At 40.9% G+C, this 21,286-nt stretch overlaps 1 protein-coding gene across 1 annotated transcript in view; it reads right to left on the bottom strand.

The window, feature by feature from the left end:
• Positions 1–3,053, bottom strand: part of LOC137982881 (uncharacterized) — a 38,002-nt gene extending 34,949 nt beyond the window's left edge. Inside the window, exon 1 of the mRNA XM_068830045.1 lies at positions 2,283–3,053. Within this exon, the coding sequence (XP_068686146.1) occupies positions 2,283–2,964 (682 nt within the window). The 5' untranslated portion in view covers positions 2,965–3,053. The remainder of the gene's footprint in view (positions 1–2,282) is intronic.
• Between the last annotated feature and the right edge of the window lie 18,233 nt (positions 3,054–21,286).

Genomic DNA, 21,286 nt, shown 5'->3' with positions numbered 1-21,286 from the left:
TTTTTTAGTTTTTTTTTTTTTTTCCGTGTCGGTAAAAGTCTTGCCTGTCACTACCCTGGTAAGTGGTGTCTTTGTGTATAGAGCCTTCTGTGCGTATTTTCTTAGGATCGAGAGGGTAGTGGAACTGCGTAGATTTGTCTGGTGGACACAATAGAATCATTAACTTAGCCTGCAATGGCGTCGAAAGTCATAGTGGATCCATAAACAAAATATACCCTTATGAAGCTCAATAATGGAAAGTCAGTTGGATAAACTAGGCAGGGATCTCGAAATCGACGAGTACTGGACTTCGACAACAATCTATCGCCCGTCGAGACGAAATCAAAGTGAGCTGTATTTACCTGACGTACATGGTACTTTGACACGATTGAGTTTATTGTCTTCACGCGCGCAATGAAATAGGAAGAGCAAATATGTTGTTTGTTTCAATAAATTTTTCGCTGGAAAAGGATTCTGTGGTATTTTCTGCCTTTGTGAATTATAATATCATGTTGTGTATTGAATTTACGAGCTTAAGGTTGAAATGTGATATGTGAGAAGTTTTTTAGTATTGCTCTGTAAGCAGGAAGGGTTCACAGGCCTGTTGGAAGCGTGCTTGAGTTTCAACAAAATGAGCCCCAAAATCAGTGAAAAATTGTGACGCAGATGAATAATAAAGTAGCTGCCATTTCCAAAATGATGAAATTACCTGGTGATAAATAACGTCGAACGCGTCTTGGAGAGTAAATTTTGACTTTGCTTAAACAATAGTTGGGCGATTGTGATCTTTGTTTTGACTTCGCTCATTTCATTGTCAAACTTTATAACACTTGACAGAAAAGGAAACTTACAAAAACCCGGTATCTTGCCATCATTTGACACAGATGCTTCACTGTTTGGCGAGTAAACATGCCGCGGTAACTTAATCACGGCGCCCGCTGAATTCCGGCCATGTCACTTTCGATTTGGCGATTTATTTGAACGTAGCAAAAATCTCCCAAAATGTTTGTCGCTGATCGTAACTTTTTATATTCTATATTCACGGTTCAAAATTAATGTTGTTTTCATGTCGTAAATATGTTATTCTCGATCGACCGTCCCGGAAACTTCCTTCTGCTTTTTCCAAAAACTGCGTATCAATAGTTATTTGCTTTTTCATCAATATTTGTTTTGCATAAAGCAAGCTAACAAAATCTGTACCTTGCTGAGTTCGCATTTGTTAGCGTTAATAGTATTTTCGGTCAGATGCTTCTGTTTTTTTATGAGGGGTTTATTGTTTTGGTCTCCCATCCTAACACTAACTCCGCGGAACAGGGCTTGACTTCAGTGAAATTTAGCATTACAAAGCTGTCAGATGCTCAGAGGGCACACTCGTGGTGAAAATAAGCTGTGAGGGAACTTGAAAATTATCAACATGTCAGCCCAGAAGCCAATGTTTCTCGCTTCTCTTTCATTTGTTATTCTTCGGAGACTGGAATGCTGTATTTCAATACCACACAATTCAGTGCCTTCTGATTTTCTGTAGCATGTACCACAGGCAACCCAGTGTATGCTTCACGGAAGCATCTCGTTTGAGGTCAAACGAGTCTGATCAGCAGGTTGGAGATCGAATTCTTCTTTCATTAATTTTTGTTTGAACCAATTGCATAAGAAGTTGTCCCCTTGAAAATAATATTCACATGGCACCTCAAGACCATAGCCACCCCCCCCCCCCTGTTTACGCGTTTTCCTTTAATAATGACCTTTTCAGAGTTTGACGGTCTCTATAAAAATTTAGTCAGCCGCGTTACCGTTAGTTTAGGAAAACATCCGATTACATCAAAGTATTCTGTCAAGTTGACAACAGAAAAAGACGCAGACATCCCATTACTTTTCTTCTCAGAACAAATAGGTTGTAGAAAAAATTTCACTCTTTTTGTTAGTCTCTTTGTATGTTCTCCTTCTCAAAGAAGTTATCGTTGCAGTTCAGTAATTTTGATCGAGTAAGTAGTTTTATCAGCGCTGTCATACATAAATTGAACATTGAGTGACTAACAGTAATATACAATAGCATTTTTATTGTATTTGACCTGTATTTTTTTGTAACCTGTATTAATTAGGCCGTCACCTAGCCATTCCCCGAGGGTGACCGCTTAATGCATGCTCGACTGTAACAAGATGGCTGGTGATTGAAATAGTTGCATGCTGCTCAGTCAATATTTAACAGTGAAATGGTTAAAGAAAACAAATTTGACTCTGCATAAACATGCCTGTTCGAAACAGGTTTAGAGATCAATGCAACTTTAATTAATTCATTATCTTACCAGTTGGACCGTTAAAAGCAACATCTGTATAACGATTTTTTAACCCATCTAATCCAGCCTTGCATTCGTCTATTGAACGGACCATGCCGGCTTCCACACCTAACCTCATGTTGGCAACGAATTGATCAAAACTTGTTCCAACCTCCTTGAATTTATCCCTTAGAGTCTCCATTTCATTTACCGTCGATGGCTTAAAATGCTTCAAGGATGACTGCATATCAATGAGAATGAAACACATCGGGTTCCAACAGAATATGTCACCACCCATCATCCAGTCTGCCACATAGTAGTTGTATAAGTAGGGCACCATAAAAGGAAAGCCATGTTTACCCCAGTGAGCCAGCTGAGAAATTGCTCGTTTCTCCCGGAGAGTCAGCTTCTCCTTGTCGATAGGCATTTCCTCGAGGTCCTTAGCTATTTTGACAGCTGCGTCTGTGATCTTCTTGATGTTTGAAGGACTTGGATCGTAACATCGATACTTCTGCCTGATCTCATCTGGTTTGACGCCAGGCCTGCTTGCAATTTTGTCAGGATTTAGCTCGTAATACTTATCTTGGGCTTTCTGCAAAAAGTCGTCAAGGCCAACTCGTTTAGCTTCGTCCGAGTATTCACATCGATTATCTTGTTTTGTCACAGAAGAATAGCTTTCTTTGGAATCTACCATAAACGCAATTCCAACCATTAAACATATCAACCCCACAAGTAGGATCAGAGATCCGATAATCAACAAGCATCGACTTTGGTTTCGCCGACGTAGCAGAATGTATTCGCTTGCCATTCTGTTATGAACCATTTAATTAAATAATGGCGGGGAGATTTTATAATTTACGCTTGAGTTGTTATTCAAACCAAGCGGTTCTGCATACGTTACAGCAGACCAGGCAAACAGTACTTGTCCACTGACGTTTGTTTGAGAGAAATATAATCGCATCACGGATGCAATTATTTGCGGTGGAAAAGTCGACTGGCACGAACTCAAATAATTATACGATTTATCAATATTGACATAGTTCACCTTTATAATTTCTTAACTGACTTTAAAAGTACTTTGAATCTTTTACATGTATTTATTACAAACCCTTTACGATAAAAAGAATACAAGAATAGCACAGTCTTGCACAGTTGCACACCTTCTAAGATTGCTATCTCATGGTCAGCCCCTGCATTTTCAGGACCATTAAGTCCTGTTCAAGGTTGAATATTTCCACGACTGCTTGCATGTAATTCGTACTCAGTGTTAAATCATTAGACGGATCATGAAAAGTACCGTATTCAAATCAATACTAATGATACGGAACGATTCATTTCGTCAACGATTTATACATTAATACACGCCACTTGCACACCATTCATATGCAAATAAGTGTCCGGGTATCCTGCAGTTTATTTTCCTGTAACAATGTGTAAAAAAAGAGTTTTGCGCGGAAGAGCGCCGAAATGGTAAAAATAATAGTATATCATTGGCTGCTGGTTCCTGTTGAAGCTCGCTCCATTTGTAAGCCTCGGAAGTTTGTGGCAGTTAAGTGGTTTGTAAATATTACAAGACAAACTACTCAAGGCTTAGAATCATGGAAACCAGCTAACCTTACAACGGTATCTCTTTACAGTGACAGGCAAAAGAAAAGAAAGGTGTTTTGCTAAAATGAGCTCCACTATCACTGAAGTTGTATCTCGTAACTTAAATAGAATAGTTAGGAAGATTCATCTTATTTTATTACCGTTGGGAATAACGCCTCAGATAATTAATTTAATTGTTATTAGTGGTTTTCAACAAAATGTCAGAAATGCTTAACGCTTTCAATTGTTGCATCCCTTTTGACCCTTTCATTCCCAAGATCGAAACGTTCATTCTACCAACTAGTAATTTGGTGATATATAAAGAAGAGGTTCTGTCACAGAATCGTACGCAAGTAGACACAGCTGCCACGGGTTTCAGCCATGCGCCACTTATTGCTATAGTTTTCTTTCAGCACTGATTCCTTCACAGCGTGAGGGGGCTGGCAATCAAACTACCAAACCGTTCCTACGGAAATAGTCAAATAGTCATTTCTCGAGTCCCTATAACTCTACAGTTATCCTTTTTCGACAAGTGTGTTCTATTTAACATTTCTTTGTCTGGTTCTACTCACAGCCATATTTGATAAATCTCGTGACGAAAACAGAAATTGCCTAAAAAACTCAGCGAGTTAACTGTTTTTCACAAGTTTTAAACGCAACAGTATAATAACATTCTGACAAAATCTGTAGCATAATATTTCTCAAAAGATTATGACGTCATAAGGCCCTCCTTTGAAACACTTTTCAAAATACCAGTTCCATTTTTTGTCCAAACAGAAATACCATGCTACAATTTACGAAAGATGATGGGGCAAGTCCGGTTAAGAAAACCCGCTTCTTCCTTTCGTTTCCTGAGAGTTTTTACATGTTTTTCACTGAGACGCACGGCAGAGGACTAGGACTAGTTGCGCATGCGCCTTCTGATTGAAATGATGTCAGATTGCCATTCAAAAGTTGGGGGTGTTTACATGAGAAAACTCACACAGGTGAGAGTTTCACATCGGGTGACTTCATGATTTTATACCCGCGTTTACATGATGACAACAATCTGAAACAGATTAAATGGTAATCTCGTACCCAGATCTCCCACGGTCATACGGAAGGAAGATCTGGTAAAGTTCGATTTCGAGCATGCTCAGGGCCAGCGATGCCCAAAATAGGGGCTTTTCTATCACCGCGCATGTTCGTACTCTCTGTTGTGATTTTGGGTGATTTTGGGGAATAAACATGGATTTCGAGGGTATTCTTGAAGAGATTCTTTTGGGTAGAGAACAAGGAAACTTTAAACTTAAGCCCAAACAGAAAGAAGCGCTACAGGGGACTGTTTTTGAACGGTCGAGATTGTTTAACTGTCGGAGCAACGGCAGAATCACTGAAAGAAGCGCTAAGGCTTAATCAGTAAACGAGTGCTATTTTCTTCACACGATCTCGTGCAAAGTGTAGTTAGCCAAACCGTAAATTGAAAACTAAAATGTTGAAGAGGGTTTAGGCTTAATCACTGAAACGAACGCTTACGATTAATCAATAAACGAGCGCTATTTTCTTCACACAATCTCGAGAAAAGTGTAGTTAACCAAACTGTAAATTGAAAGCGAAAATGTTAAAGAGTGCTTAGACCTAATCACCGCAACGAGCGCTATTTTCTTGACACGATCTCGTGAAAAATGTAGTTAATCTAACGGTAAAATTCAAAAATTGATCACTACTAATTCGCGTCACGCTTTAAGAACAAGAAATACTGTTTTGAATAAATGACATACCTCAACTTGAATTTATTAGTTGATGCGTAGTCAGTTACGCAGAACTTTATTCGAGTGGCAGGGTACGTGGGGCTTTCGTCGGTACCATTTACACAAATGTCGCAAATTTTTAAAGTGATTTTCCTCAAATGTAAAGCTTTTCCGGCGTCGGAAAAAATACAACTTTCCTCCGGACAACTGGCATTTATTCAAAACAGCACATGAGCTTGCGAAAACCAAACCTTCACTAAGTGCCCCGCGAAATAAGCCAATCGGAGCGTAGATTGCATTACCGCAACCTTTTTTTAGAAGCCAATGAAAAATGGTGTACTGTCGAACTTTACCAGATCTCACATTTCCAGTGACAGAGTGAGATCGCGGTACGAGATTAATTAAATGGATAACTGAGACCACCCCTCTCCACTCACTCATCAAAATCGGTTGCTATGGTGATATCTCTTTGGCGGTACTTTGACAGAAAAGGACACCGAAAGCTTGTATCCTATCGGAGATATGTGTAACAAAGATCTTCTTAGAGCTGAGAAAGAAGGCGCCAAGCGAAGCAGTTTAACAAGCAATTTTCCCGCCACAACGACAGGTACGAACAAAAAATGGACAGTAGGGATGCCGTCACGGGCCCCAAATAAGGAAAAAGGGCGGGAAACCCACGTGACAAGTGAAACTTGGTTCCTGATCATGAGCCGACACGAGAGAAATGACAGTAAGGGATCATGTCATTCCCGCCTTTTTTGCTTCTTTGGGGTCCCCAAAAGTCCATATCTAATTCGTACCTTCACCCTTTCTCTTCAGTTTTCGTCATGGTCACTTGCTAGACGGATCTCCGTCGCTTCGCTCCCTATTTTGCGCGCAAAATTATAAACACACAGTGACTCGGTCCCAATCTCCACTCACTCATCAAATTCAGTTGCTATGGTCGGTACTTTCACAGAAAAGGGCCCCGAAAGCCTTTATAGATCTACTACCAATCATCTTTGGAGATGAAAGTGTCTTAAGGGCCCATTTTTATTCTAGACGAAACGGGATCGTTTGTTATTGTTCTGAATCTCGAATAGCCTATTCCGACTGGCCAACTACTTTTGTCGCACCAGTTCGTGTCGTTGAAAACAAGAAACATCGATATTAGCCTGATCGTCGTGTGGTTTAACGGGTGATTTTAACTAGCGAAACCGCTAAAATTACCTTTTATCTTTAGGCAGTCAGGCGACTTAGACATTGGAGAATCACTGGAGCGGAATTTTACGGTTCGGCTATTCAGCAAGAGGAATAGAACAATTCTGAAGCTCACGAGCTTGGTGACATTATTTCAGTGCTGAAATGCATGGCTTACTTTAAACTTACTTTTACGTTATCAGTTTCGATTTGTTAGGATACCTAGTACGCAGAAGTAAAATAGTCTTGTAAAGATGCTCGTGCCCAAAAGAGTGGCAAAGTTTGCTGTCTTTGTGCAGCACAAAGTGTTCGCCGCAGCAATCCGTCATTTTGTTCGATACTATTCGACTTCAATTAGAAATACTTTAAACAAATACAATTATAAAATGATCAGTAGAGAACTCATTCAAATCAGGACCTCAAAGATTTTTCGACTGATAGCTTTTGACGAAGAAGATTCTGAAAAAAAAAGTTGTAATTAAATTATGCGTGGCACGCAATGCATTCAGTGTGAAAATGAGCCTTTAAAGGAATGATCTCAAAGGTGGTTTTCAACGAATGTCTAAAAATACAGATCGATAACAATGGTGTACTGTACGAATGCAGATAGAAGAGGAAAAGATGCTTATGCGAGGTATTTTGTCTTAGTTCACTAACAATACATCCACCATTAAATAAAAAATTGAACAAGATAATAATTTAGTTTTTGTTAGTTAAATCGAAGGACAAAATAGAATCGTCACGTAAATTACTGTCAAGGTGAAGAACGCAAGGTGCCTCTTTTCTGGCTCTATCGAGGGTAATGGACTCTTGGCTCTATCTTATACAAGCAGAACATGTTGGTGTTATAACTTACTCTATCTCTGTAGAGAAAATAGAAGAGAATTGGACAACTTAGTAGAATCGTCATGTAATCGCAGTCAAGATGAAGAACGCTATGTTTCCTTCAATTTTTATTCTCGTTTTGTTTTTGGTTTCTATCTAGCCAATACAAGTAGTACGAAAAGTCATTATGAATAGTTTATCCTTTTAGAGAGTTAAAGTACGCGATACTTTGAACAACTTCGTTAACAACAAAATTGCCACATAAGTTTCAAGAAAAACATGTTTTGGGCGATGCTATAAGGGAATCCTTGCTGACGTCATTGTTTAAATTCTATTCATTAGCATACGGGTTTTCTCGCAGAAGGCATCATGCTATACTTCAAACGGTACAGAGAGCTTGTTGAATGTACTTAAATCTCCAATTTCAAGTCTCTCAGCTTTGATAACGTGCCAGTTATTAGCCTTTAAAAACTAATAAATTATTTGGTTGCAAGAAGCGCTAATGATTCCAAACATCTTTGTAAATTTCGAATTTTAAAAGTGTCGTTGCTCCAAGATTATTTGGTACTGATCGCGTTGAAATTTTCAGAGAGAGCTATTATGCAATGTACTTTCAATACTCAGTACTTTATTCTTAGCTGACTGACTAGAAAATGATAACCTTGAGGCTAACTAAACAAAGATTCCCCTATATAATTTCGTAAACAAAGTAAGTTTGCGCCCTTCCCACGACATGCGCATAACATCTTTTCATGTTGGTCTTATACTCGGGCCCAGGCCTTTCGCCGACCCAACACTCGCCGTAGAATTTAAAGCCAAATATTCTGTACTTGGTTTGTTTTACAATTTCGTAGCATTTTGCCACCAATTTACCAATATCAAACCAGTCTATGTTCGAACGAAAGTTCTTCTCCAGGACTGGAAGGAGATGCTTGTGTGGTCTTTCACTATAGCACCCCAGTGGTCGGTACTTTATCTCTGCAAAGAAATTAAGATTGATGCCATTCTTAATGCAAAGAAATAGGCATTAAAACCCTGGAATAATTACACGGCAAATGGTAAAACCTGTGTAAACGGATTAAATTGAAAAAAATGAAGTTGAAAAAATTCAAAAATGAAGTTGAAAAAATTGAAAAAAATGAAGTTGAATTAATTCGCGACGTTAGTGCAATTGCGTACTGTCAAACGCGTGTCATGCTATTAGAAAAGCATGCCTGGATTGAAAAAAAAAGTTCATGCTTAAAAATGAAAGCTGTTTATACTTAAAACTGTTTCTATAAGGTTACTTCCGTATTGAATTAACTTGAATTATAATCACCTCATAATCGACATTATTAAAATTAATTAATTATAAACAAGTAAGTGTCACCATTCCTTTAAAAATACAGCAACACACTTGAGTTTAAGGAACACGTTTCGATATTTAAAACATCATCATCTGCCATAGTGAGTGTAATAGTAAAATATTTACAAGACGATCAGTATATATTAAACTATCAGTACAATGATTCTTTGTAATTCTTTGATGGTTCTTGTTGTTGTAGATTAAGGTGGCTGGAATCAGTTTCACTACTTTTAAGGCCCTTTTTTACTAAAAGGGTTGTCACTACAACACTGTATCACGAAACAGCAATGTTATGGTGCCATATGAAACACCAATTATTGCTTAACAAAATGCGCCTAAAATTGTGACGTAATAGGTTACCGTGACAACGTGAAAGCTCTCCAAACCACCTTGTATTTCGTATTTACTTGCTTATATCTCAAAAGTGAACTCGGTGACCCCCATTTTTTCTTGTAGAATAGTAATTAGCAATCTGAGAGAGAACTATCGACAAAGTTTAAAAAAAAATTATTGGAAGCCAATTTAGGGCTACCCTAAATGTTTCGAAAAATTACGTCACTATTATGTCAGAATAGTGGGCGCATTTTGTTTATTTAATTTACTTAATTTACTTATTTAATTGGCCCAAAATAATATACCCATACAGTGCACGAACTAACTGAGGGAGGATAACACAAGGGGGAAACTGAATTCCCATTTTAAACTGTTCTCCTATATAAATATGGATAGCAACACGTATACATTACTATGTACAAAATACAAAACTCTAAAAATATGCGTTATGAAAATGACTTTTTAAAAAATTATCTATGCATAAAACAGATTACTGTTGACTAGATAACAAGAGTGGAATGAAACTTGATTTAAATTGTCTTAGAGACTTAATCGCAAAAATATGGGAAGGTAGCGAATTCCAATCATTGATGTGTCTATTAAAAAATGAAAATTTAAAATAATTTGTGCGGGCATGTTTTGGTGTCAAAAGATTTTGACTAGATCTTAAACTTGCTTCACCTATTAAGTCAAAGTTCTTAATGCTATCTATATTACAGAGACCAAATAATATTTTGTACATCTGAACAAGACAGAGGTATTTCCTCCTTAATTCTAGGGAAGGCCAGTTTATATTTTTAAGTCTTTCATAGTACTCAAGTCTAGGGCCACATATCAGCCTCGTGGCTCTCCGTGGTATTGACTAATAACATTGGTATGTTTAATAAGGGTTCCACACAGCACAGCAGTACTCCAGTGATGGTCTGACGAAGACTTTGAAGGCTGTCTCTACCGCTACTGGAGACTTGTACCCAACCGATCGCCTAATGAACTCCATGGTACGCCTTGCCTTTGCACAGATTGAAGATATACGTTGATCGCAAGATAGGGTCTCAGATACAGTGACACTAAGGTGCTTGTGATGATCAACAGTTTTAAAGGTCGTGCCATTTAAAGAGTAATCACATTTAATTGACTGTTTCTGCCTTAAAACATGTGAGATACGACATTTTTCTTCCTTGAGTTGTATCATGGAAGGAAGCGTCCCACCAATTGCTCACAGATTCCAAGCCTCCTTGAAAAAGTTGGTTGATTTAATTTGCTTGTGAAGAAAACTGTCGTCCGCAAAGAGGTCTATATTGCAGTATACACTGGATGGAATGTCATTACTGAATATTAGGAACAGGAGTGGACCCAGTATGCTCCCCTGAGGAACCCCTGACGTAACATTTAGCCAACTCGAAGTTTTACCTTCAATAACTACTCTTTGTACTCTTCCAACAAGAAAATTTCTTACCCAATCATTCACTAGACAATTAATGCCGTAAGCAGTAATTGGTGTTTTTATATGGTACCATAACATTGCTGTTACGTGATACAGTATAGTAGTTATAACCCATCTAATACGAAAGTATCTAAAACTGGTTAAACTGGTTCCCGCCACCTTAAATGTCCGTAACAAGCAGATGAATTCGAAGGAACCAACAGTATTATAGAAAACACAACTGACGTGATCAACTTGTTTGGTGAGTTAAGACAACAAAAATGTTGATCATGCCAGTGTAGCAAGTACGTTTTTCATGTCGTTTTTGTTACATAAACTTGTAAGACTGTTTGACTCTTGCAAGCAACCATTTCAAACAGCCAAGACGATTTCGTTTTTCGGATTTTGAGACGGCATTCTTTGTGGCAGTTGAGCCTTCTGGGGCATCACCGCAGAGGTCATGGGTTCGAATCCCGTTGAAGCGTGTCTAGAAGAGACAATTGCTTAAATTGTTCCGCTCAGTGCTAGGACCACGTCTCCCAATTTCGTGGAATCCAATTGTTGTTATACATAATTGAATCTAGTTATTAGCCTTTCCTGACCCCTTCTAGAGGTCTTGGAGTTTTCTTTGATAGTCCCATGAGGATATTAGGGAGTTTATTTTATTTTATTTGACTTCGCCCCAACAAATGTGTGGCAGGGAGGCCACGACAGCATAACCAATTACTGTGGTCCCAAAAATTAATACTGAATTACAAAAATATTAAGCTTAATAGTTAAAAAAGCAAGTTATATCTTTAACAATCGGTTGGGCCATATTACATTTAGGACAAACAGATTTCCATGTTTTAGGATTGTCCGGGTTGTAAATGTTCAAGAGGGCATTTGTATAATATCCAAAAAGTTTATTTTTAAACGAAGCGAGTGAAAGAGAATTGTCTTTAATGTAGGTAAGTAGAGAATTCCAGATCCTGCTTGTACGTATAAAGAATGAGCGCTGGTAAGTTAAAGTTCTATACTCTCTTGGTAGTATAGGTAGTAGCATTACTGGCATGGCAGACGAAAAGAAAAAGAAAAGATGACGTCCACGACAACGATAAGTCATTTCAAAATAGAACTGCACAGTGGTATAGATTTCGTTATTAGTCCACCTTGCAAAGGCTGTGCCGTAAGGGCGGAGCATTCTATGACTGAGCTAACACAAGCAGTTTTGAATTTAAGTAGAGAGTAAATTACTCACGTTACCGTCGGAGAAACTTTAAATTTGGTTATTTTGCGTTGTTGCTTGGTAGAGCACTTCACAGAAATCTTCTAAAATGCGTGAATTGCGGCACGATAGAATAATATCGTAGCTCCCTAGCTTTGTCGTTGCCAGAGGCAGTGCTACGTGCTCAGTAATGAGACAGTTCTGTAATATACTAATTAGCACACTTCTGTCATCTACATCTTCCCTAGCTTCCTATAACATTTTTAAAGCAGCTGATACTTATAACAATAACCCCACCTTGGCAGTTCAGAGTGTTGCAAATTCGGCTTTGAAAGCCTGCTCCAAGCCGAGTGCAGTCTCTACCTCCACCAGATGGTCGAGGATTGTTGCAAGCTCTCCTTCGAAATTGAATCCCTCCGCCGCAAGATTTAGAACAAGGGCTGAAGTTTGTCCAATGTGCATATCCACCGTCAACTGTAAATTAAAAAAAAAAACAACAAAACAAAAAAAACAATGGCAATGCTCAGAGCCCGAGGCTATTAACTACTAAATTACCTTGTAAAGTTAAGTTAAGTCTGTTTACGAGCCAAGCGGCCCATCAGGGTCGGAGCTTATCCGGTTTCTGTGGCATGAAGCGACTAGGAGTATTTTTACTCCCCCCTGGATGGGATGCCAGTCCATAGCAGGGTTACCCACTTAAGAAAACTACAAACTTTGGCCTAAAATCTACAACTTTTATTGGTGCCAAAGTGTGGAATTCTTTACCGGATAAATTACGTTCAACGAAAATTCTTAAGGAATTTAAGAAGTCTGTGAGAGAATTACATCTGTAATGTACATAATTTTATGTTTCATTGTAATAATTTTAAGAGTTAGGATTGTTTATTTATTGATATAGTTAGAATGTTAGTTATTAATTGATCATGTATATATACATATACAATTTTTATTTATTTATTTCACTTTTCTCGGCATATTAGCATGTATTTGCTAGGGGCCTAATCAGCCTCATCAACCCGAGTTGAAATGAAGTTACTTACTTACCCATTTATACACCTGGGTGGAGATTGGCACCGTGGGAGTAAAGTGTCTTGCCCAAGAACACAACAAAATGTCCCCGGCCTGGACCCGAATCCGGACCACTCGATCCGGAGTCGAGCACACTAACGCCTCTCGTTACCTTGTGACGACAGATAATTCTCCGATAAAGAGGTAAAGATATACTGCTTTCACTTAAACTGGGGTGAATCACTACTTCTGGTCAATAATACTTCTTTTCACCTATTTTTTTCCGTTCTACTTGAACTTGAAGGTAAAAGACGTAGCTAAACGTGGTCGTTAAACTAATCAGTCCTTAAACTATGTTAAGCCAAAAAGATTATAGCCTTAGGAATTAAAGAAGTTAAGACAAGGACACGTTTGTAAATGTAAATGTAAATGTAATGCTTTGTTTATAGTGGAAGTGCACTTAGCTATCAAGCTAGTTAACAGGCACCCCACTTTTAACAATGTGAAAGAAACAATTCAAAGTTAACAGAAACATTATTAAGAAGCCCAACTAGCAGGAGGCAACCAGTTGGCTATTCACAAAGCGTGGTAGAGTTGAATCCGGGACAACCGGAAACAAATCCTAACCAGAGGTTAGAGCGGGATTTGAACCCGGAGCAGCCGCATGCAAACCCAACGCCCTAACTACTCGACCACGCTGCCTCCTTGAAAGGGTTCTCATCATAACAGAGATTTTCGAAGCGCATTTTATTAGGGCTCTTTGAAGGATCTACTATATTTGATAGCCAGATTAATACTGCTATTTAGAATACGGATCAGCACACATTTGAAAAAGAAAAAGAAAGAAGAAAAAAAAAAGTTATTTTGATGGATCGAGCCTCTTTATTTCTGAACGGGCCACCACCACCACTAACTATAGTCCAGGCAATCCGGGTGTGAATAAAGTCATGCCACTATGATACCGCCGACCAGTGAAAATCGAGGTAAAGCCACCTAAAGAGGCATTCAGCGCTGCATCATTAGCCATAGATTATTTATACCTGATTGCAGACTTAGCCCTTGTCGCTAGCAGCGAGCTGAGTTTTTTTTGTTTCCTCGATCAAATCTTTCGTTTTTTAGACCCGGTCTTTTTCACACTTTTTACCTAGGGAGAACCTTCCCGTTTCGACTTCTGTCCTCGTTTCAAGCGTTTAATGGCCTAGTAATGATGATATCGCCTCGCATATTCCTTTAACACAACCGCATCGACTACAAATAAATGGCGAACTCAACACGCGATAAAGTGAAGAATACCCGCGTCAAACTGTGCGGGTGTTAACGAGTGTTGACATCTATAACACCTTAGGGGATTAACATTTCAGTCACGAAAAAACATAAAAATTTGCGATAACTCCGCCAACAAAAAAGCATTTTCAAATAATGTCTTTTTTACAAGGAAAAAAAAAATATAATGAGCTATCTTATGGTAGCTTTTTAACATCTTGCAAAATTTGAGACCGAAAAGGTGAGCAATACCCTTAAAATGTTATTTTAGAATCGACAATTTATTAGACATGTCGAAGTTCTAAATCTAAAAGTAGACATACCTGCACGTGGAATGAATAAATCTTAAACTTTCCGCTGGTATAGACGAAAATCGACGTTTTTGTCATTTGTGAAAAACCTGTCTGGCAGATTTAACTATTTATTTCTCTACATAATTATTTTTTTCTCGCTTTCGGAAATCCTGAAATTTTTGAGGTGGGGTTTGTACGGCTGGTTTTCGAGAAAAAAAGCCTTTGAAGTGTCTAGTTTCCAGTCCCCCCTCCAGGAGCTCGGTCACTATGTTTAGCATTTTCCCCTGATTTGCATTTATTTGTTCGTAATTAAATTAAAATTACATTCACATCAATTGCAGTGACTAACACTTCAGAAGATACTTCCTGTTGCTTTAATTTCACAGATTCCAAAACCTTGATCTTTTTCTTCGGGAAAACTGAGTAAGCCACCTGTAGTAAGCCACCTTAAGTCGCCGCTCTTGTCTCCGCTCTGTCTGGCATAGGTCGTCCACGACTCACTTCCATAAAGGAGAGTCGACAGGACACAAGCTTGGTAGACGCACATCTTGGTCCTTTCGCTCAACAGGTCATGCCCCACACTCGCTTGTGAGTTGGCCATGACAGCAGCTGCTTTGGCGATCCTGCGGCTGATCTCAGCATCAAGCGAAGTTGAGCTTGACACGGTGGAGCCCAAGTAGGTGAAAGTGTCCACAACCTCCAGCTCCGTGTGTCGTCGATGTGATGATTGGGAGGGGGGGGGGGGGAACTCAGCACCTTGCGCTAGGATGTTGGTCTTCCTGAGGCTGATCGTTACCCCAAACTGCTTGCAGGCGTGGGACAGCTGCTGCTGCTTTCGACACTTCTCCTGCACCTGACGTAGGGAGAAGATCATGTCCACTGTGAACCTCCCGGCTGTCAAGCCACACTGTGACTCGGGGTTGACTTGCGAAGCAAGGCTCTGCAGGCGGGTCAAGGTGACCTGAGCGAAGACTTTGCCCAACGATGCTCAGAGAGAGAGATGCCGCGATAGTTGTTGCAATCACTACGGTCACCCTTGTTCTTGTACAGGGTGACTATGTTGGCATCTCTCATGTCTGTCATCTCTCATCTCTCCCAGCACAGGCAGGGGAGCTCATGAAGCGGGTTGCAGGATGGTTTGCTTCTCATGCTTCAAAACTTCCGGCGGGATAACCGTCCTTCCCCGGTGCCTTGCCACTGGCGAGACCGTCGATGGCTATGCGGAGCTCTTCCAGTGTGTCCGTGTTGTCAAGCTCCTCTATGACTGGCATCCCAGGCAGGGCAATGAGGGCAGCGTCTGTGACGATGTTTCTGCCGACGAGTTGAGTAGAGCTCGAGATAATGCTCCCCAACGCTGCAGCTGCATGCTCTGATCAGTGATGACATCGCCAGTTGATTTTGATTTGAGCGGGGGCTGTTTTGACGCTCGTAGGGCGCATAGGTTCTGCCAGTACTCGTTGGCACAGTGGCGGCGGTCTGCTGGGCCTTGCTCCTAGCTGCTTGAAGGGCGTCGCGTGTGCTTGGGGAAGGGTTCTGCTTTGTGAGCCAGCATCGCTTTCCTCTTGGCCTCCGTGACTGGCTGAATTCTTCCCAGCAAGCCTCGAACCAGTCAGCATTCTTGCGTTCTTTCTTGCAAAATGCAGCCATGGCTGAGTCGTAGATGGCATCACGGAGGTGAGACCATTTGGCATCCGGGTTGCTGGTTGTTGGTTGCTCAGCAAGTTTCTCCTTGAGCCTAACAGCGAAGCTCTGAGCCTTAACGGGGTCGGAAGTGCCACAGGTGTTGATGCGGGTGCGACCCTTGGTCGTGCCGTGGTGGATCTTCAGCCTGACCTTGCTTGCAACGAGCGAGTGGTCTGTGTCACAGTCAGCGCTGTGATAGCTTCTTGTGTGGTGGAGGGCACTGCTGACGCCCGCTCTCCTAGTGATGGTGAGGTCTAGCTGGTGCCAGTGGCGGCACCAAGGGTGTCTCCAAGACACTTTGTGCAGCTCCTTACACTTAAAGTAGCTGTTGGTGATGCAGAGGCCGTAGTGACAGCAGAGTTCGAGCAACCTCTGCCCGTTCTCATTCATCCTGCCGACACCGAAGTGGCCGAGGCAGGTAGGCCATGCTTGCCAGTCGGGTCCCAACGCGAGCGTTGAAATCGCCCTAGCAAATATATGCCCCTAGGAACTTGGGATTTCGGATAGTGTTTCCTGCAGAGCCTCGTATAATTGATCCTTGGCTTCTGAGGTGGAGGTCAGAGTCGGGGCGTAGGCGGATATGATGTTCACAAAGCCCGCCGACGTTTTCATGCGAAGGGCAAGAATTCTCGATGACCCTCCAGAGGGGGTTTCTGTGGTGGCAATCAGTGAGTTTCTCACGAAAAAAACCTATGTGACCCACTGTCAGGCCTTTCCCAGCCAGGCGTAGTTTCCTGGAAACAGGCGACGTCGATTCGAAGAGTTGAGGAGTCTTCGTAGTTTTTTTTTTGCTTTTGACTGCTTGGTGATTCAAGTACTTGCTCTCTTTTGTCTTGGGAGGTTCCCCTAAGCTCTATGCACCCAGTAGAGCAGGCAAGCAATGACGGGGCGGCACCTGACTGGCTGGGGGCTGCCCAGTTTGGCGGGCGGGCGGTACGGTACAAAAAAAAAAACAACAAACACTTTATTTCACATTTCCATTACATGGTTTGTAAAACTTATTAAATAATTAGCAACTTAACACATAGAATATTCAATTACAATTTAAAATTTAAATGCCTAGCAGCTAAATATTATTACATAGAAGGAAATGCCTAGCAGCTAGATAAATTCTAGAACCGTAAGGTTTTCGAGCTAGCAGCTAGCTCTTTGAAGGTAGTTTCGAATGTACAGGACATCACACAATACTAGACATACACAACATCGTACAACATACACAAACACACATAGATGGCAAAAAATAAAAAATAAAAAATAAAAAAAAAAAAGCAGTCATAATAGTGCATGGCCACATGCATAATTAAAATATTTTTTATTATGTTAATTGTTCGGCCAACCAGTATTCTTTCAATTTTTTAGGAAAAGTTATAAGTTGAGAAGTTTTTAACATGGGTGGGGAGCTGTTGCCACATTTCAGTCGCCATAGCCGATGTTGTTTGCTTTCCTATGTTAGTCCAGAAACGTGGTTTGTAGAAGTTACTTTTTTGAAGCATATCTCGTATTATATGTATGGACTTCACTTGCATAGCGAAAATGCTGGCTGAATATATTTGGTATTTTTTTTTTTAAATGCCATTGATGAGTGAAGTTAAGAAGTTTTAGTTTATAGATATTCTTAACAGTAAGTAAATCCAGTAAGTTAAGTAATGGTAATGCACTGTCTGTCTGTATCTGGTGGCAAAGAACATCTGATTTTTTTTTGGATTTTTTTTAAATTGGGGTAGTAAATGCACTACCCCAGGAGGTTATCGCATAAATATATATAAGGATAGATCAGGTTATAGTATAGTTGTTTAAGTTGTGAAAGGGAGGTGGAATGTCAAAGTTTGCCATCCAATGAAAGCTGCGTCTCGCAGTGAAGCCCAATGAACCTGCGGGGGGCCCCCCCCCCCCCCCCCCCCCCCCCCCCCCCCCCCCCGGACGAGACCCCTGGCGCTCCTTTTTACGCCAATCAGTCGAAGCGTAGAACCGGTAAACTGCATCGTCCCGTGTTGTGCCGGAGTCTTGCGACACCGCTGGAGTGCCCTCTCCAGTTTGCGGCCTCTGCGGGAAGATAAGGAGAGCTGGGCTGCCCATACGACAGTGTCCCCCCCTCGGTGTAACTGGCTGGGTCCAAGGGAAAGGAAGAACCCAATAAAACTTGGGGCTAGTTCCTCTGCAGAAGCTGCCGACTTGCCATCCACCCTAGGGGCCATCCGCCCTAGGGGCACCACTACGGATTCGTCCTCGAGGTTTACTCCTGAAGCCTTCCTGAGATCAGGTATAGCCGCAAGGCAGCGGAATTTTGAAATCAGGGTTTACCTTCCCCTAGATGGGCAGTCTTCACATGCTAAGAGCCCCATCTACCCTGGGCAACTGGTTTTAAGGCGCCAATGGCTTCGCCTTCGCCCTTTCCTCCTGTCGGGTGCCAGTTCCGCCGCGCGGAGGCCAGAAGTTGGACTTTGCTGACAGAGGCTCTGAGAGTCGCACGCCATTGGGAGCATTTCGAGAGGTTGTGAGAGCCTAGCCTCACAACCCACAGTCGGGTCTCTTTGAGTACTTCGTAAGTTTTGCTTGTCGTTTTCAACAAGTTCGGTCATCTTGGTCATGATAGGCTGTCTTGATCCATAACAACGGTTTTTTTCACTCGTTCCTTTGTCAGCGGGAAGTATCAAGACGTCGTTGTCGTTCCTTAGTCGTTCAGTGCTTGTCGTTCGTCTTTGTCAGGTTGTTGTCCTGTAGAGAGGCCGATTGTATAGTAGAAGCTATTCTACTTCTGATGTTGTCCTTGGTCGCTCAGATAATTCTCTTTGACGAGACAGAACCGCCTCAACACTGGATACATCGTTTCATCAGTCGGTATACGTTTCGGGCGTCACGGAATGTTTTAGTCCGTACGAGAGAACTTGTGTCTCAGTCTCCCGTCCCTTCCCTTCCCGTCCCGTCCCTCCTCAAACTCCCTCATCGCGCAGAATGGCCGGACATCATTAGTTTATTCATAAAGCTCGCACGCGCGTTAAGTTATTTTAAATTTGGAGACCTTATATTGACTTAGTTACAAAGAAATGCACTAGTTAATCTGCCAAAACAGGCCTAACACATTTGCTTTTTACCGGCCTTTACTGGTACAAAATGTTATAAGACAAACGGGCTTTTGGAGATTAAGGATTCGTCTATTAAGTTCCGAACTCCGTTTTTGATTTTAACAACTTTAAGAAGTGTCCGTTTTTACAACGCGTTCCCAAACTAAAATAATGTATTCCAATTTAGGAAAATTCACAACAAATCCGGTCTGTTTTTATTCGTGTAATATGGAAACCTATCTCAGAAAACAACGTTTTTACGATACAGGTTTGAAGTTTGGTCGGAAATGAGTGTAAAATTGGCGGAGAATGAAATGTAGAGCTTCCACGGAAATTCATTATCACCACTTAATTCCAGAGTGGATTTTTGTAGTTCTGAATCTTAAAACTGTATTAAAATTCGCAGGGAAAGTTTCCCTGTTTGCAAGGAATCACAAAAATTCCGCCTAGCAATACTCTTTTTCTTTACTTGAACTTTATTTTAATGTCTTAGCCACGCATGAGAAGTTAAATTATTTTCTGAATTTCGTTTCTCGAGAGTTTCCCCATAGAAAACGGGAGACGATTCAGAATTTCTGATCCCCTAAGAACGCGCTGGAAGGGCTTCAGAATCTGAATTATCTCACAAAAAACAGGGTAGCATTCAAAATTTCTGATTCCCCAAAGAACACAGGAAAGGATTCAGAATTCTGATCCCTCACAAATACAAGGAGCAGAATTTCTGATCCCCTCAAGAACATATAGTCCCAAGAGGATTCAGAATACCTCTTCACTCAAGCATCCTTGGAGAAGAACTGTAGCAGTCGCAGATCCAGGGGAGGGGTCCGGCCCATCACGCCGTCCCCTTATTTTTGGACCAAAGCCACCAAAGCACCATAGAACAAGCTACAAAACTGTGAAAGGGCAAAAACAAATGTTTTGACAGCGGGCTCCCACCTTACCTCCAGGCCTGGATCCGCCACTGTTTAGTTTTTCTGTCTGGCCTCAGGGCAGTGACATGTCATAAAATCTGAGGTTAAAGTCAATGATTCTGAAGTAGATTGAGGACCGATTGTTCAACCATGTAAGTAGTATAGGGGGATGACTAGACCAAATTACTTAAAATGGCGGCCGGTGGAAAATTCTACCCAAACCGTTTTTTTTTTTTTTGATGAGATGCAATCCTTGAAGGTATAGGAGGGGTTTTAATGAGATTCAATTCACGTAGGTGTACGAGTGTAAATCCAAGATGGTGGAGGCATTGAGCGTTAAGAGTTTGAAGAGAGGCACATGTGTATTTGTTTTGGATGTTACGATGCTTTATTATTTGGAGTGAAGTGTACTGTGCTCTGGTGGTTATGATTCCGCCCAACCAGTCGGATAGTGTTGCGCTTATATAGGGAAAGAACAATGGAGTAGCTAAGAACTAATGAGAAGGCATTGACGTCGCATTCAAACGAGTTGAAGCAAGTTTAAGGGTTGGTTAGAAAAACCAGTTTTGAAGATGATCACTATTCAAAAGGGGCTCCTTAATAATGTAGACTAGAAAAAACCCGTCAAACCGGTTTGCTTTTCATCTTTATGGCATACCCAGAAATGCACACGTTTATAAAGGTAATGGAAAAAATATTTCAATTCAGATGGAGCGAATGATCGAACAGCATATTTTTGCTTTGGAGATGGACGCATTAACAACCGTTTGCAACGACTACAATTGCGCAACAAAATGGTAACCTTACTTCATGAACTTTGGGATAAGATGAAAAAAGGAGGCTGTCGCAAAGTTGAAATAACAAGTGATGATGATGGAATGGAAGTCATAATTGGGGAGCTAATGGTTGTTTGAAGACGTTCTAGTACAGAATAGAGTTTGAGCCTTGCATTGCGGTAGTGAAAGCTGCGATGACAATATTCGCCTTGTCTGATCCTGATACGAATCCTATCGTTGACAAACTGAATGTTTTTAACCTGCGTTGACTGATAGGTGAGGAGTCGAAAGGAGCGTTCTGGATCCTTGACTGGCTCCACTTGAGGCATGTTATCACGCTGTCCAAATTTTCCCCCTTTGAAAGAAGAAACCAAGAACAGTCATGTTTAAACTGAAGGAAATGATACTT

This window comes from Montipora foliosa, chromosome 13 (genome assembly GCF_036669935.1).
Source record: "Montipora foliosa isolate CH-2021 chromosome 13, ASM3666993v2, whole genome shotgun sequence".
Classification (NCBI taxonomy): domain Eukaryota; kingdom Metazoa; phylum Cnidaria; class Anthozoa; order Scleractinia; family Acroporidae; genus Montipora; species Montipora foliosa.
This window is presented reverse-complemented; position numbering and strand designations above follow the sequence as displayed.